This window comes from Callospermophilus lateralis, chromosome 1, assembly GCF_048772815.1.
Source record: "Callospermophilus lateralis isolate mCalLat2 chromosome 1, mCalLat2.hap1, whole genome shotgun sequence".
NCBI classification, from domain to species: domain Eukaryota; kingdom Metazoa; phylum Chordata; class Mammalia; order Rodentia; family Sciuridae; genus Callospermophilus; species Callospermophilus lateralis.
Genome location: NC_135305.1, coordinates 9,114,392 through 9,129,809, shown reverse-complemented (window position 1 = coordinate 9,129,809; position 15,418 = coordinate 9,114,392). Strand labels below are relative to the sequence as shown.

General features: G+C 40.3%; 1 protein-coding gene across 1 annotated transcript in view; it reads left to right on the top strand.

Moving 5' to 3' along the window:
- The window catches only part of Cntnap2 (contactin associated protein 2), a 1,322,317-nt gene that overhangs the window by 619,016 nt on the left and 687,883 nt on the right, over window positions 1-15,418 (top strand). Inside the window, exon 12 of the mRNA XM_076852920.2 lies at window positions 7,107-7,226. Within this exon, the coding sequence (XP_076709035.2) occupies window positions 7,107-7,226 (120 nt within the window). The remainder of the gene's footprint in view (window positions 1-7,106; window positions 7,227-15,418) is intronic.

Below are 15,418 nucleotides of genomic sequence, written 5' to 3'. Positions count from 1 at the left end.
AAGAAATGGAGAGAATTGAAATGAAATAATAACTATATTTTGCTCCGATTTAAAAAAAAAAAAATTCTTCTGAAGGACTTGTCAATTAAGAGAAGTACAAGCTGTTGTCCTTTTAACAAAAAATTAAATCTGTGTCTTTCAATTTTTTCCCCTAAATTACCCCTCTGTTCAGACTTGGACAGGTGAATGAACCCAGTAGGGTGCTATAGTGAATACATCCCATACAGAAATTATATGAACGGAAAGATTTTCATGCAGTGTTAGCATTTGGAATATCTGGGTTTAAACCCACACTCTCTCCACTGCCATCATTTGCTGTGTGCCGACAATGAGACAACAGGCCCTAGGGGAAAGAATGTGGTTTCCTCAGGGCGTTCATTCAAGCTTTACAAACAAAATCTGAGGAGACAGGACATGGGAGTTTAATGTTCAAGTGTTAATGAGGACTTAGCTCTTGTGAATCTTACGCTGTGCTAATTAAAAATGATTGCATGATCCTAAAAATAGGGAGTTTTCAGCTAGAGAGGTCTCTAGGTCATTGCTGCCTTTCAGGACTTCCATCTTGGTTGTACACAAATCTCAGTTGTGACCTTAACAGGGATGATCAGGTTGTGAGAGCCCTAGATTCTCTAAACCAATGCACTAGAGCCTAATTGAGATGAGAAAGTCAGTTACGTGGTTTCCAGCTAGAAATAGCTCTTTCCAGTGGAGAAACTTTGGTTTTGAAAGTCAGGTTAAGTTTAGAAAGTGGCTTAGTGAATAAAAAGGAATCAAAAGGAGAAGGGCCCCAGAGAGCACCCCATTGAATACCACCCACCCCAAAATGCCCACATACACTAGTTTCCTGGTAAGCCCACATTTTGCAAGAAAGTTTTTCTTTATTCATTCAGGGATGCAGTCTCTGGAAAACCAGCATCACATTTCAGCATTTGTAAGCAGATTCCAACAGCACCTGTACACAAGTGTGTATTAAGCATGTGGTTGCCTCCTATATAGAAAAGGAAAATGAGGTCGTCCATAACCTACTGATTCTCAAAATGTCATCTTGTGTTATTTATTAGCAAAGGAAGTAGGAAGTCAGGTTGTGGCTTTCCCCAGTTTGCTACTGAATTCTTTAGGTGAGCTTTCCCTCCTCTTGCAATCAGGAAGACAGTGATGCTCCACCCATAACCTTTGTGGATGTGTTCACTTTGACTTGTGATTAATGTTCTGGACTGGTTAATCCATGTCTGCTTCTAGTGATCATCAGAGCTCAGTTGCTTTTCTCAAAGTGAGCCGCGTTAGAGGTGGAAGAACCCTCCTAGCTCATTGGCATCCATGCAGCTCTGGTTCCCCTTGACCCTGGGCCTCCTGGGACACTGTTCCTTAATGGATGCTTCACTTCCCAGTACATCAGGCCTGTTGCACATCTTGGCTCCAAACCCTTTGCTCTCTTCTCTGTGTGGGTGACTGGGCCTTCACAGCATCTCTCCCTGCTTGTCCTTGGCTGGCCTGGGTGAGCAGAGGTTGGACGTGTTCTTCATTGTTCTGCCGGTGAGGAGAACCTTGAAGGCCACAAGGAGCTTTAAAGTTCGGAGCGAAAACATGACTTTATTTTTCTTTCTTTCTTCTTCAACTTAAGTTTTTCTTTTACTAATCATCAACACTGGAGATGTATTAGGTGGTTCATCAAAGTTTTTATTTAAATAGAGCAAATGTATTATTTTTATATAGATGTGATAGATAAAACAGTGCCCTTCTCCAGATGTCCATGTTCTAAACTATGATGCACACATCATAGTTGTACATACATCACCTTACATAGCAAAGGGGCACTGTGACTAAGTTAAGGCTTTGACTTTAAAAGATTATCCCAGATAACTTATGTGAGCCCAGCATAATCACAGTGCTCCTTGAGAGAGTCAGAGAAAGAGACAGGGCAATGTAAACAGAGAACCAGAGTGAGGCAGGTTCACGTGTATCACACCAGTCAGTGCAGGCTTTGAAGATGGAGGAACACAACAATGAGCCATAGTGCATGTGCAGCCTCTAAAACCTGCACAGGGCAAGAAGGCAGATTCTTCCCTGGAGTTTGTAGAAGGAGCAAGATGCAGATGACACCTTAAATTTAGCCTAGTGAACTCTACTTTAAACCTAAGAAACAGAACTGTGTCATTAATATTAGCTATACTATTGTCTCCAGCACCATAAGATAGACTCAGTCCGTGTCTGGTGTCTGGTCATTTGTTACAGCAGCCATAGGAAACTCATACAGTAGTACTTTACCATTTCCCATTGTACTCTATATGGTATCACACAGACAAAATTCATATTTTGTGGAAATGAATAAGATACGTAGGATTTGTCACTTTGATTTTTACCTGGTATGAAATTCAATCTGATGTGTTCAGAAGTAATAGTTCTGAAAAAAAATGAGACTTATTTATGAATATATAGAATAATATGAGACCTGTTACTTGGGACTTGGAGCTGCAACAGAGAAAAATTACTTTACCAATAAATCAATGGGCTTGATGAGTCTATTTATTTTGCCATCAGCCCCATTGTCTTTCTGTTCCTCGGCAGTCTACTGGCAATACCCTGTTATTGACGATGGGTCGACTCCTTTCTTCAGGAGCTGCTGCCTTAGCCCCTGTGCTCTTTCATCTTCTATAGCTCAATGTGCAAAAATTGTGCAAACTGTCTAGGACTCTACTGGAGAGAGAGTTACCTGGCTGAGCCATGCAGGAGAAATACTTTCATTAGCTCCTTCTCAGCATAATCATTTAAATATATCCAGTACTTTTTAGCTTATGAATTCTATGGTTTCATTTGATCTTCACAATAACTTGGTGAAGGAGGTATCATGACCTTCATTTTCTGATAGAGAAAACTAGGGTAAGGAATGTTTCCAGGTAGTACATGACAGAAAGAAGATTTGCACTCAAATTTCATTTCTTTGTTGAGATTTTAAAATAAATGCAAGTTTGCTGTATCAACAGTTTTTACCATTTTACCTCAGTGTCATGAATCCAAATCCATGTTTTGAAGGCACAATTTAATGGTAAAATAACTTGCACAGTTATAAAGTGATGTGGATGTGCAGAAAATCTGAAAAGTTTGTATGAGGAAGCTCATCCAAAATAAGGAGGTAGGGGCTAAAAAATAATAGAAGGAAGATCAGTGGAGGAGACAAAGGGGATTGAGGGGAAGGGGTGGGGAAAGTGTAGGAAGAGGTAATGGAATAAATCTGACACAACTTTCCTCGTACATACATAAATATACCACAGTGAATCTCACCATCATGTACATCTACAAGACACAAATTAAAAACAAAAAAACAAAACCTATAGGCAAATAGCAGAAAGAATGGTAGATTAGAGGAAAGGGAATGGGGGGAGTACTGAGGAATAAATTAGAACAAATTATATTCCATACTTGTATGGTGATGTCAAAATAAATCCTTTTGACATATATAACTGAAAAGAACGAATAAGAAATCACCCAAATATTATTGCTCAAAAGAAATCAGTGTGACTGTTTTGATGCATTTCCTTCCAAATGTTTTTCTGTGCATTTATACAAGCACATGTTTTTTTGGACATTTTTCATTTAAGGTTTTGTGTCTCGTCAAGTTTTGATTATTTGAAGAGAAGTGGGATGACTTTCTAACTTTGCTGTAGTTAAAGTTTTACTGTATTGACCTATTTTTCCTGGGTATTTAAATATGAATTTAAAAATCTACTCACCCTTCTTGAGTATACTATTTTTTTCTGTATTAGGACCAGGATGCTCAAAATGTGGTCTGAAGACCAACAACACCAACAACACTTGGGAGCCCTTATAACTGCAAATTGTCTACCGAGTCAGGCTCTTCCGGGCAAGGTCAGGAATCCCTGTTTTAATAAGCTCTCCAGATGATTTTAACACATGCAGAGAGTTTGGACTCAAGTACTTGCCTTTCCATGTGGGTGGATGAAGCAAAAGCAAATCTGCCGTAGGTTAAAGACAAACAGAATAATTGTCATCCTTGGAAGAAAAGAACAGGAGATGCTTGACTAGTGAGATTTCCCACATCCGCATGTCTCCAGCATCTACTACCCATTCATCTGTTGGGTGAGGGGCTACAGCCCTGGCTAAAGTCCTGTGTACTCACCTGCAAATGCAATAAGTAGTTAGCTTTGCTTATTATCATTCAATCAAGTTTCCTATGCAAACACTTCTGCTTAAGCCAACTAACAATCCTTTTACCAAAATCTAGAATAGGATAAAAAATAGGCGAATTTTAAATTCAGTTCTGATATCCTTCCTAAAAACTCATCTATCTTGTTAGATCAAATGGAGTAGAAAAGAAAGACATTTTACAGACCCTGTCCTCCTGGTGATTCACAGTCTTATTGGGAAATAAAAATTTCAAAGATAAAACTCAATAAACAGTCAAGTCCTAAGTCAACTATTTCATGTGTGATTGCCGATCCATGAAATAAGCAATGAGTGCTCTGGATTATGCAGAAAGAGGCACATTGACCAGGGAGACGCTCCTTAAGAAGAAGGAATTTGAGTAGGACCTAAATAACAAATATCAGATTGCTAATAATAATAATGCCCCAAATGCTACCTATTAGTTTGCATGGGTGGGATCCTAGATTAAGCAACTGATGTGGATCATTTCTCCTGTCCCTCCTAATGCCACTATAGCATACTTATTGTACCTCCTCGTCAGCAAGGCTAAAGGTTCAGTCATTTTAGCAACATTATGTAAGTAGCATTTTGTGGAGTCAGAATTTGGACCTAACTCTGTCTTCAGACCGCAGAGCCATGCTTCATACCCCTTTAGCCTTAATTGATGACTCCGAGCAGTTGTATAGAAAAAGAGGCTTGTAGCATGTTGTAGCGAGAGCTAGTCAAGGTCACGCAGCAAATCTGCCCGCCAGACCTCAGGATTGTTATTGGAAGGTCACAGGACCCTAGAAAGACCATCACAAAAATCCTTATGTTCATAGATGATGATCTGGGATATCATAAATATTGAAGAAACATTACACTTTTGAACATAATGAAAGTGATATTTTAAGGCTAGACTAGAGTTCAAAAAACACACTTTGGTAGAGGTAGCTGAGTAGAAAAACCAAGGTATAGGGCAAATGTTCAGCCAGATGATAAGGAAAAGGGCCAGAGTTTTGGCAGGAGTAAACGAGAGTGATTGATTATTAAATATCAGAAAAAGAAAGAAGAAAGGTTTTCATGGCAGGTTGGCCATAGGGACTGAGAGGAAGGCTTAGAAGTTGAATTTGACGTTCTGGATTATTTTGAAATGGACAAAATTTTTAGTTATCTGGAGCGAGGTTGTCAGCAATTAATAAGGCAGTTACTTTATTTGCAGAGGTTGGGGGTTTAGTCATTCCTACTCCCCTTTATTCCCTGTCACTTACTTCCAACTGGGCTTTGAGACCTTCTGATCTTTAAAACCTTTGAGTCAGTCCCATCTGCTCCATCCTTTCTGTGTAGCCTTCTTCAAGTGCAGGTCACCTATCCGCTGGCCTCTGGCAATACCAACAGGGTGCTCTTTGCCTTGAGTCACTTCCCCTGAATCTATCATTCTGCTCCACAGATGTTTCTTTTTAAAACCAATACCTAATTACGGCATCTTCCTGCTGAGAGTTTAAAAATATTTCCCCCTTGCCTCTTATTGCAATATTTTCTTTGGTGTGGCATTCAAAACTAAAGGAAAAATATAATTTGTTGTCTAAATTAGACACTTAAGACACTGCACATAGGCCTGTTAATGATTAACACTGGGACAAAAGACGATGGGCTCTGTTGATGTGTCCAGCCACCTTCTCTTCCAGTAGCACTTTGTGCATAAGTAACACCCAAAGGGTTGGTGAGACCACCCTGCTCCAGAGGCCTCGTGTCTGCGCTGTGCACAGCTGGACCCGCAGAGCCTGAAACACTGCCCACACATCACAGATGCTCAGTAACTGCAGAAAGGAGGAAGGGTGGGAGGAATGAGGTAATCTAATAGTTCTGGAAATGCCTTAGTCTAGTGCTGTTACAGTGAAACAGAGTGGAGGTCTAAGGAGGTCTGACATCCTTGGAGAGAGGAAGCCACAGAAAGCCAAGGAGACAGAAAGGATTTGTAGAAGGCGAAAAAGGAAGGTCTCAGCTCAGACCCCAGATTTCATGATTTAAGATAGAGCAGCTCCCAGGAGGATGATTCGAAGTAGACAAAACAGTGCCACCCCTTGGGGCCAGGGAAATCATCCTTAGCTTTGTGAGATTTTTTCATACTCTCTATAAATGTCCACGTGGAGCTGTTGAGAAACGTGCGCGTCTCTAGGGTTCTAGATGGTGTCACTACAGAGAGAAATGTCCTTTCTATACCTAGAAACAGCCTCAGTGAGGAGAGGAAACTGTGTCACGGGCATGGGAACAAAAGGGAAAATGATGGAACAGAACCTGTAATTTAGTTACATGAATGTCAGCTTTCAACACAAACGAGATGTCATGTCATTAAAGCACCTGAAACAAATAAAATGAATCAGGAAAATTCTTCCCTTCTGTCTGAGATAAAGGAAGATTAGAAATCACATAAAATTTGCAAAAATTTTTATATTAACTAAGCAAAAAAATGATGTGTGTGTGTGTGTGTGTGTGTGTGTGTGTGTGTGTGTGAGAGACAGAGAGAGAGAGAGAGAGAGAGAGAGATAGTGGGAGGGAGAGGTCACTCTCTCTGATCACTTAGTTGATAGCCCAACAGGGCAGCCAAGATGCATGACCTTTCAAAATAAAGTCCTACACGGTAAAAAGAGCATAGCTATAAATAAGTATAAATTACATAATTTTAATGGTCAGGAGCCCCCATAAAACAAACATCACATCTGTTTAGCAGTCTACTGATCATTTTTGTCCTTTCCCCCAAATGGAAAGCCACACCAGAAACTTTCCATCTTGTTTGTTAGGTCAGAAATACTCATAAAGAAAAAACCAAGTGATGAATTTCAATTCAGAGGAAGAGAATGCTCTTCTCACCTGGGGCTGCCCCTCCCTGCTCCATTCAGGTCATTGTCTGGGTAGCCCTGGGCCAGCGCTGTTGTTCATGGAGGATATATTCTTTTTCCCCCTAGCTATCTACGAGCCTTCCTGCGAAGCATACAAACACCTCGGCCAGACGTCAAATTACTACTGGATAGATCCTGATGGCAGTGGACCTCTGGGGCCTCTGAAAGTTTACTGCAACATGACAGGTAACTGTGTTATATTTATGCTTTATAAAGATGGCTTTCCCATATGTCGAGAATTAATAGTTCCATGGGTGGTTTGTGTCTTCGGTGCTGTATTCTTGCCACAATATCTAGTGAGCTAAACATGGCTGGATTTGTTAGGTAAAATGCTGACAGGTATTTCCAAAGGAATGAAGCCTTTGGATGCTGTATTTTTTTTTTTAATCTATCTTTGACTTGAACAATTAATAATTAACATTTAAAAAGTCAGCAAATACGGGAAAGCACCACAAAGTGAAATTGCAAAGTTGAAAGTGCCCAGAAAGAACTGGTCCACCAAGCAGCCTGTCCTAGTAAGTATACAAGGGAAATTTAGCATCCCTACTTAAATATCCTCCCTGCTCGTGTTGGTGGAAATTTCCAGACCTCTGCAGACTGCCCTCTCTTCTCCATGATTTCAGAACCAACTTTCTGTGTACTGAGATCCCTTTCTGGCAATAGCAAAGATAACCTGAAGCTTTTGTGAAATTTATTCATAGAGAAAACCTAGTTTTTACTTCAGTTCCATATTAAATTCCAGGGCTATGAAATGAGATTGGGGGTTGTGGTAAACTCCCAGAGCAGTGTGTATGATGTACACGTCTCTCAGATACGAGCAAATTTTCCATGAGACATTGGCAACATTTTATCCTCCAAAAATCCAGAAGGGTGTGAGACAGGCACTGTTTACTGGCTCCAGGAGAGGATTAGGATTTAACCAGAATTCCTGAGGCACGTGATGCTATAGGATGCTTCTGATGACTATTGCTACACAGGACTGTTTGGCACACGTCAGGAACCATCAATTCTTTAGGCAGACACCTGGATTTGTATCCTGACTCCATTAGTCTTAGATGTGTGATCTTGGGCACCTTAATTAACCATATTAAACTCAATTAACCATATTAAAATCAGATATCTCTATGTGTAAAATGAATTAAAAGTAATACCTTCTAGGTACCAAGGCACATACCTGTAATCCCAGTGGCTCGGGAGACTGAGGCAGGAGAATTGCAAGTTTAAAGCCAGCCTCAGCAACTTAGTGAGGCACTGAGCAACTCAATGAGATGCTGTCTCTAAATAAAATATGAAAAAGGGCTGGGGATGTGGCTCAGTGGTTAAGTGTTCTTGAGTTCAATCCCCATTACTAATAATATTAATAATAATAATAATAATATTAACAACAACAACAACAACCTTATAGCATTATTATATGAGCAAAATAAAATAGGATACAGATGATCCCTAACACATTGTCTAATACATAGTAAACAGTATCTGGTTATAAGGTACTATTATTATTTTCAAAGGTGTCAAGAGTTAAATAATTGACCACATCATCCTAGTAAAATTCAAATTGAGATCTGTTTCAGGTTAATAATTTAAATTGGACTATACTTCAGAATCATTTATTAAATTTTTTTTTCTTTTTATACAAATTTCTTGGGTTCATCCCGGGAGAGTTTGGTTCTGCAAGACTCCAGTGAAAATGGGATCCTGCAACTAGAATTTAAAATTCTCAGCAGGACTGGAGACAGGCTGTAGGCCCCCGTGGAGAAGTTTTCAGCAATATCAGGAAGCTAGGTGTGGTACTCAGCTTTTTGTTGCTGTGACAAATACCTGGTAAAAACAACTTGGAGGAGGCGAAGTTTATTTTGGCTCACAGTTTCGGAGGTTCCGGTCCATGGTCTATTAGCTGGGGCTATGGCTTTGGGCCTGAAGTGAGGCAGAACCTCATGGCATAAGGGTGTGGCAGAGGTCAGCGAACCCCTTCCCTGCAGCCAGGAAACAAAGAAAGAGGAAGGGGTTTAGGGATAAGAAATACCCTTCCAGAGCCTGTTCCCAGTGACCTACTTTCTCCAACTCCTTCCCACCACTTACAGTTGCTAGCACCTCCCAGGGGTCCATTTAGCCCTCAATGGATTAGCTCACTGATGAGGTCAGAGCCCTCCAGATCCACTCTTCCCAAAACCCTGCCTCGGATCACTGCAGCACTTGGGGCCAAGACTTTAGCACATGAGATGTTGGGGTTCATTCCAGATCCAATCTGTCATACCAGGCCTGATGCAGAAGGAGAGGGACAGCAACAGGAGCTTGTGCCCAGAGTGGAAGTCATGTGGAGAACAGGAAAACGGGAGCAGGCACCCCAAAAACTTCCTTCAATGCTAAAAATTCTAAGCGTGCACCAGAGAAGGAGCCTTTTGCGGGGACCTTGACCTATGAATTACTGGTGGACATACCTGTCAGTGCTCTCCGGCCCTCTGCCCTGACCTTCGTTTCAATCTTGCTAGAACTCAAGCATACTTTATAAGAACTTGATTCTATAAGACCCTTGATCTTGACTTCTCTTAATATATACAAATTTATAATCAATTAAAGGCAACTATTAAATTCAAGGGAGATCCAGGGCATTCTGACTAGGACTATAAAATTAGAAATTTAGTTGTTTTCCTATATGCCTATCAAAGGAGAATTAGAAAAACAAAACCATAACGTTTACGATTCCCGTGTCAAGGGCATGCACAAAATGGAGGAATGTTCTACTTTGGGGAGAGCTTCTCTTTCTATAAACTGAAGCCTTCACTAAGAAACGTGGACCCCATCTTTGTCCATGTCTCCATTATAGAGCACTTCTGCTGTGCCACCCAGGGCTCCAGATGCAGTCTGAGCAGTAAGCAGGACTAAAGAGCTTTCTGCATTTTAGAATATTTTCCTTCTATCAATTCAGAATGAGCACTAATGTCCAACGCCCTTGAAGAATCTAGCTTTACAGACCAACCAACCATCCACCTTCCTTCTTCTGACAGACCATGGACTTACCATCATCCAGAGAGTGTGATGCCACAAAGCCTGACTTGTACTGTTCCATTTCCAAAACACCTTTGTTAGGAGGACAATGGAAGGATATGATGGTCTGAGCTAGTCTGTGGAGTCTTGGCAGAGGGTCACTCTGTATTGGAGAAAGTGTGCAGGCACCCAACGCTCTAAACCACCAAAGAAGACACAGCACTCCAACAGGTGGGGAGAGAAAGGAGCCCTATAAATTAAGGCCCCAAGACACCAAAGATACTGATTCATTCCAAAGAATGGCAATGCCACTGGCTGGAGCATAGTGAGCCGGAGGGAGGGTTCCAAATGAGACAGAGGGGTCAGAGCAGACCAGCAGTAAGGACTGCGGGAAGGAAGAAAGTTTGGTTTTCACCATTTCAATTATTTTTCAATTGCAGGAAGACGTGGAGATGTTTCAAGTAGAAGGATAAGATCTTGTGCGCATTTGAAAACTATCCTTGGGGTGGTAGGAGAGGCAGTGAGAGTGTGGGGACCCTCTGAAGCTACTAAAAAATACAAGAAGGATAAGATGCTTCCGTGGACAGGGTGGGGACTGCTTAGGTGGTGAGAAGTGGATAGTTTCTATATCTAGTCTGAGGTAGAATTTTTAGAATTGGTGAGCATGCGTGTAGACAATCAAAGGTGGTAGAGGACATGTATGCTGTGAGCACTTGGGGCAAATGGGTCATTCATGTGGATGTTGGTATGGTTGCTGAGGTCCTAAAGAATGATCAAAATGATTTAGAGGATGGAGAGTGAAAGTATGTCATAGATTCGGTGGCATTTTAGAAGTATGGCAACTAGTAGCAACTACCATGCAGGAAGAGTGGTGACCGGCCATCCAAGGAGCCTGAACAGACATATTGGAGGAACATTGATTGAGCTACGTCTCTTGTAAACTGGGGGCTGCCCTCAAGGCAGAGCAGATCAAGAGCTGCACAGTTGACTTTGAGAAGAGATTCAGTGAATTCCTTGTAGAAGAACTCATTGTTCAGCGACAGTCAAAGTCTTGTTTCCTATTTTAGCTCTTAGGGCATAGTATGAAATTTGGCCATGGGTTATCTTTGCCATCCTTCTCCATTCTTATCTACACTTTGAAAACTTGGTGTTACAATTTTCAATAGTGTGTGCTATCTTACATTTCCATTATTTGCCTTTTTCCACTGTATGTTTTTTCCTAACATTTTAGCTTATTCATTTTGTTTTCTTCAGGAGTTTACAAATATCCTTCCACTAACAACCTGGAGCTTTTATATATAAAGTTTCACTTACTTCTTATTGCCCAATGATCAATAATAATATTAATAAAGCTAGATCTTGCCACTGTCCTTGGAATGTAACTGAATACCCCTAAACCAAAAATAATGTTTCCTTACTATTCTCTCCTCTAATTCCTGTCCTCTATAAATTTCTGCATTCATATTTAATTTTTTAAAATTTAAGTAGGCATATGTGCTCCAGCGCGTGAAGTTTAAAGTCCAAATAAAGAACACTTCTTGCGTTCGTTCTAGCTCCAGTTTTGTAGTTTTATCAAAAAGCCATTAAATTTGTTTACATAATTTGTGCTTTATAAAGCCCTGGGATTTAGCTGATCAAACTCTATTATCCTCTATAATGGTAAAAGCTGTTCATGTCTTTTTAATCTAATATTTATAGAGAGCTTGTTACTCAAGTTCCTAAGTACTTGCACTCAGTAATATTTTTATTATTATTATGCCTCCCACAAGTTTCAGTGGTGCAGTGTGGGTGGGGAGGGAAGTGAGTCACCGGGATGGTGCTTGGGCTATAGCAGAAAGCACTGTAAACCTATCTACCACCCAAGTGCTTCCTTCCCTATAATGTTCATTTTCTTAGCAACTTTGCAGTAACAGCTTCATTATCTCATAGTTCCTGTGGATCAGGAGCCTGGCACAAGCAAGCTGTGTAGCTGCTCACATTTGACCAGGACTGTACAATTAGGAATTTAATTGGTTTCCTATATGGATCCCAAAGGAGAATTAGAAAAACAAAGCCATAATGTTGACAATCCTTGTGTCAAGGGCACACACAAAATGAAGGACTGGTCTACTTTGGGAAGAGCTTTCCTTTCTCTGAGCCGAAGCTTTCACCCAGTAACTGGATCCCATCTTTATCCATTTCTCCTTTATGGACCATCACTGCAGGGTGACCTATGCTCCAGACAAGGTCAGGACATCAAGGAGGATAATACAACATTCTGCAGCTAGAATATTTGTCTTCCAGCCACCCACGATAGTCAGGAGCTTTGGTGCATCCAAACACCCTTGAAGAATCTTGCCTATGGACCCTCCTCCAGAATTCACCTGGTTAGGTCATGCCTACCCAGATTATCACCCATTTGATTAACTCAAAATTGACTGATGACAGACCTTGCTTACATCTGAAGCCTCTCTTCAACTTTGGCATAAAAAATAGCTTCATTCCATGAGTGACTCTCCTCCGTATGCAAGGCCCTGCCCCCCATATGCAGGTCCCGCCAATATTCAGCAAGAGGGACTCATCTACCTGGTGGCAGCAATCTCAAAGGCCTCCTGAGAATTCTGCCTATCACACCTGCCTGTGTTCCTCTGTATTAAACTCATAATTCCAGCAGTCTTCACTCTTAGGTGTCAGGAACATGTCATGGTTAGTGTGTAAAATATCAAGCTTGACTATGAGTCTTATAGTTTTAACTTATTATGATAAAATAAATTTTGATAATAAAGATAAGCAAAATAAACATTGTTTACCAGCCAGAAATGAGAATTCCTGACATGTTAAGAAATGTGAGCTAAAGATTTCTTTTTTTAATTTTGTACTAAGAACTAAGTATATTATTGAGGGCAAACTAAATGCCAGGCATATCACACAGACTGACTTATCCGATAACTTACAACAACCCCTTAAGGTAGGTAATGTGACTATTATTCCCATTATTTGGATAATTAAAGTAAAGCTCAGAGAAATTAAGTTCTAGGTCACACATAGAGTAAGCTGTGGGGCTTGACTTCTCAGCCAGGCCTGTGTGATTCAGAGCCTGTGTGTGTGTGTGTCTGCAAGCTCACATATATGTGTATGGCCAGCATTCTTTAGTATGATTTTTTTTTTACAGTTGAGATTCTGTAGTATGATTTTTACATCATTTCTGAAATAAGCATTTCTTATTTTCATCTCCTCATTATCATCAAAACTTCCCTACATGACTCTAACTCATTATCTGTGGTTTGAACAGCATTTTTGCTATAAACTATTTACTTCTTAATTGTCCAACTAATGCCTTGGGGCTTTTAATCAGAAAACACATTTCAAATGAAGTCAGTATATAAACCATTAGGTAATTGTTATTAGTTTTAATTCATAATTCAATTAGAAGTATTTTCTCTAGTGCAATTTTCTGAGTTCTTTATAAGATAACTAGTACATTCCTTATATACCTGGACTCATCATCCCTTAAGGTGTGAACCCAACTTTTAGAATAATTTAAATTCCATCCCTGACACCTAGTTAATTTTTCAGTGTAAAGTGCTAAACACCATCTAACAAAATCTGGTTTGAGAACTTAATAGGATGGAATGGAATTGTGTTGGGTATCTTCTGTGATGTGATGTGGCGATAGTGCCTTATTCTTCACCCTTTTCAAAGACACCAGCTAGAAATAAGGACACAGAGCTCCTTCCTTCTGTATCAGAGATTGTTCGCATACAATGGGGCCCCACTGAGCTTCTGACCCCTCCCATTCCTGTGAGTCCTGAGCTGTTTCTCTGATGTGTGTGGCCTGAAGTCCGACCTTCCCAACACTGGTTTCTTGCATTTCCTTCCCTCCACCCATTCCTATTCTTTCTCATCAAAGGCATTTCTCTGCCTTTTCTGTCTCCTAACCCACTTTACCTCCTCTATAGTTAACCTCAGTGTAGGTTCTCTCTCTCTGTGTCTTCCTCCAGCCACATCCTCTCCTCTTTGTCGCCCTCTCCGGTGCTGTCTTTGTTATAAACCTTTGTAATCACTCAGAAACTCCTGCTCCCCGCGCTCAGCTATTTCAGTTCCTCACAATCAGTATAAATCTTTGAATTCAATTCTGTTCATACAGCTTCAATTGAAAATCTAGGAACCAACTCACTGATCAAACACGGGCCGTAAAGGGCTCTTTTCCGTGACTGATTACCCACTCCCTGAAGACTGTCTTTTGGATTCACACTTCCTCTGTAGATGGCTCCTACCTGCCAGGCTCCCCTTGAAATCGCTCCTTCATTGTGTGTCAGTCATAGCGATAGGTTAATACTACAAAAGTTCTCAAGTGCTTTTCAAACTTGAAATGAAGGAAAGGAGAGGGAAATTATAGGAGGCCAGGTGAAGCCCGCACCCCAGGCCAGGAAGGGGTGCAGGACACCATGTAAAATCAAGGTGGCTTTCCTTCCATTGCAGGTAACCCAGAGTCACTTCTGGAGACTCCAAAATGGTACCCAGATGCAAATGTGCCCACCTTCAGATATTTTCATACAACCTGCCAAGACATATTTTTAAATACATTGCCTTTTGGGGTACAATTTCTCTGTTGGAAACCTGACAATGGCTTCCCATTATGTATGACTGGAGACTGTTGTTCAGTTTCCTCTGATGTGTGAAATCTGAAGCTCTTCCAGTCCACAATAATCAACTGTTCAGACAGGATGAATTAAGGGGAAATAAAAAAAAAAAAACTTGGGAAATCCAACTAAGATAGTTCATTACTTTGTGATCAAAAACAAAAGCCACAGGAATAACCCCATTCATTTTCACCTGCAGTGCCTCTCTTCTGACTAGACTTAAAGGCCACAGTGTTGTGTTTCTGTCTCGAGGTGTTTTAGTTTTGGGGTAGCCTTTCATTCCTTCTTAATACATCAGTTTCTGTCATAGAATCTCCCTGAAGATTTTATGGAGAGAATCATATGGTAGCTATTTTCTCTTCTTTATCTTGTATCTTTGTCTAATGACCGCAACCAAAAAAGTTAAATAATGAATTGCACTCTTACTGTATGTCACCTACTCTAGCAAATACTTGAAGTCACATTTCCTGGAACTGGCATAAACTAGAAACCTTAAAGCTCATTATATAAATAATTGTTGCATAAGAGTAAATGACTCATTAATAAATATCTTTGGAAAAGAATATCCCTTTGGATGAAGTTGTCAAAAAAAAAAAAAACCTTATTGCATTTATATACAGATGACTTCATTAGGACTGACCTCTCTTCACATAATTATTAATTGCACAACCTAGTTTTACTCACATTTTTGAACAAACACAATTCTGCATTGAAAGGTGAGACTAAGTAAGAATTCACTGTATCTTTCTTGTCATCTGTAACAGTATT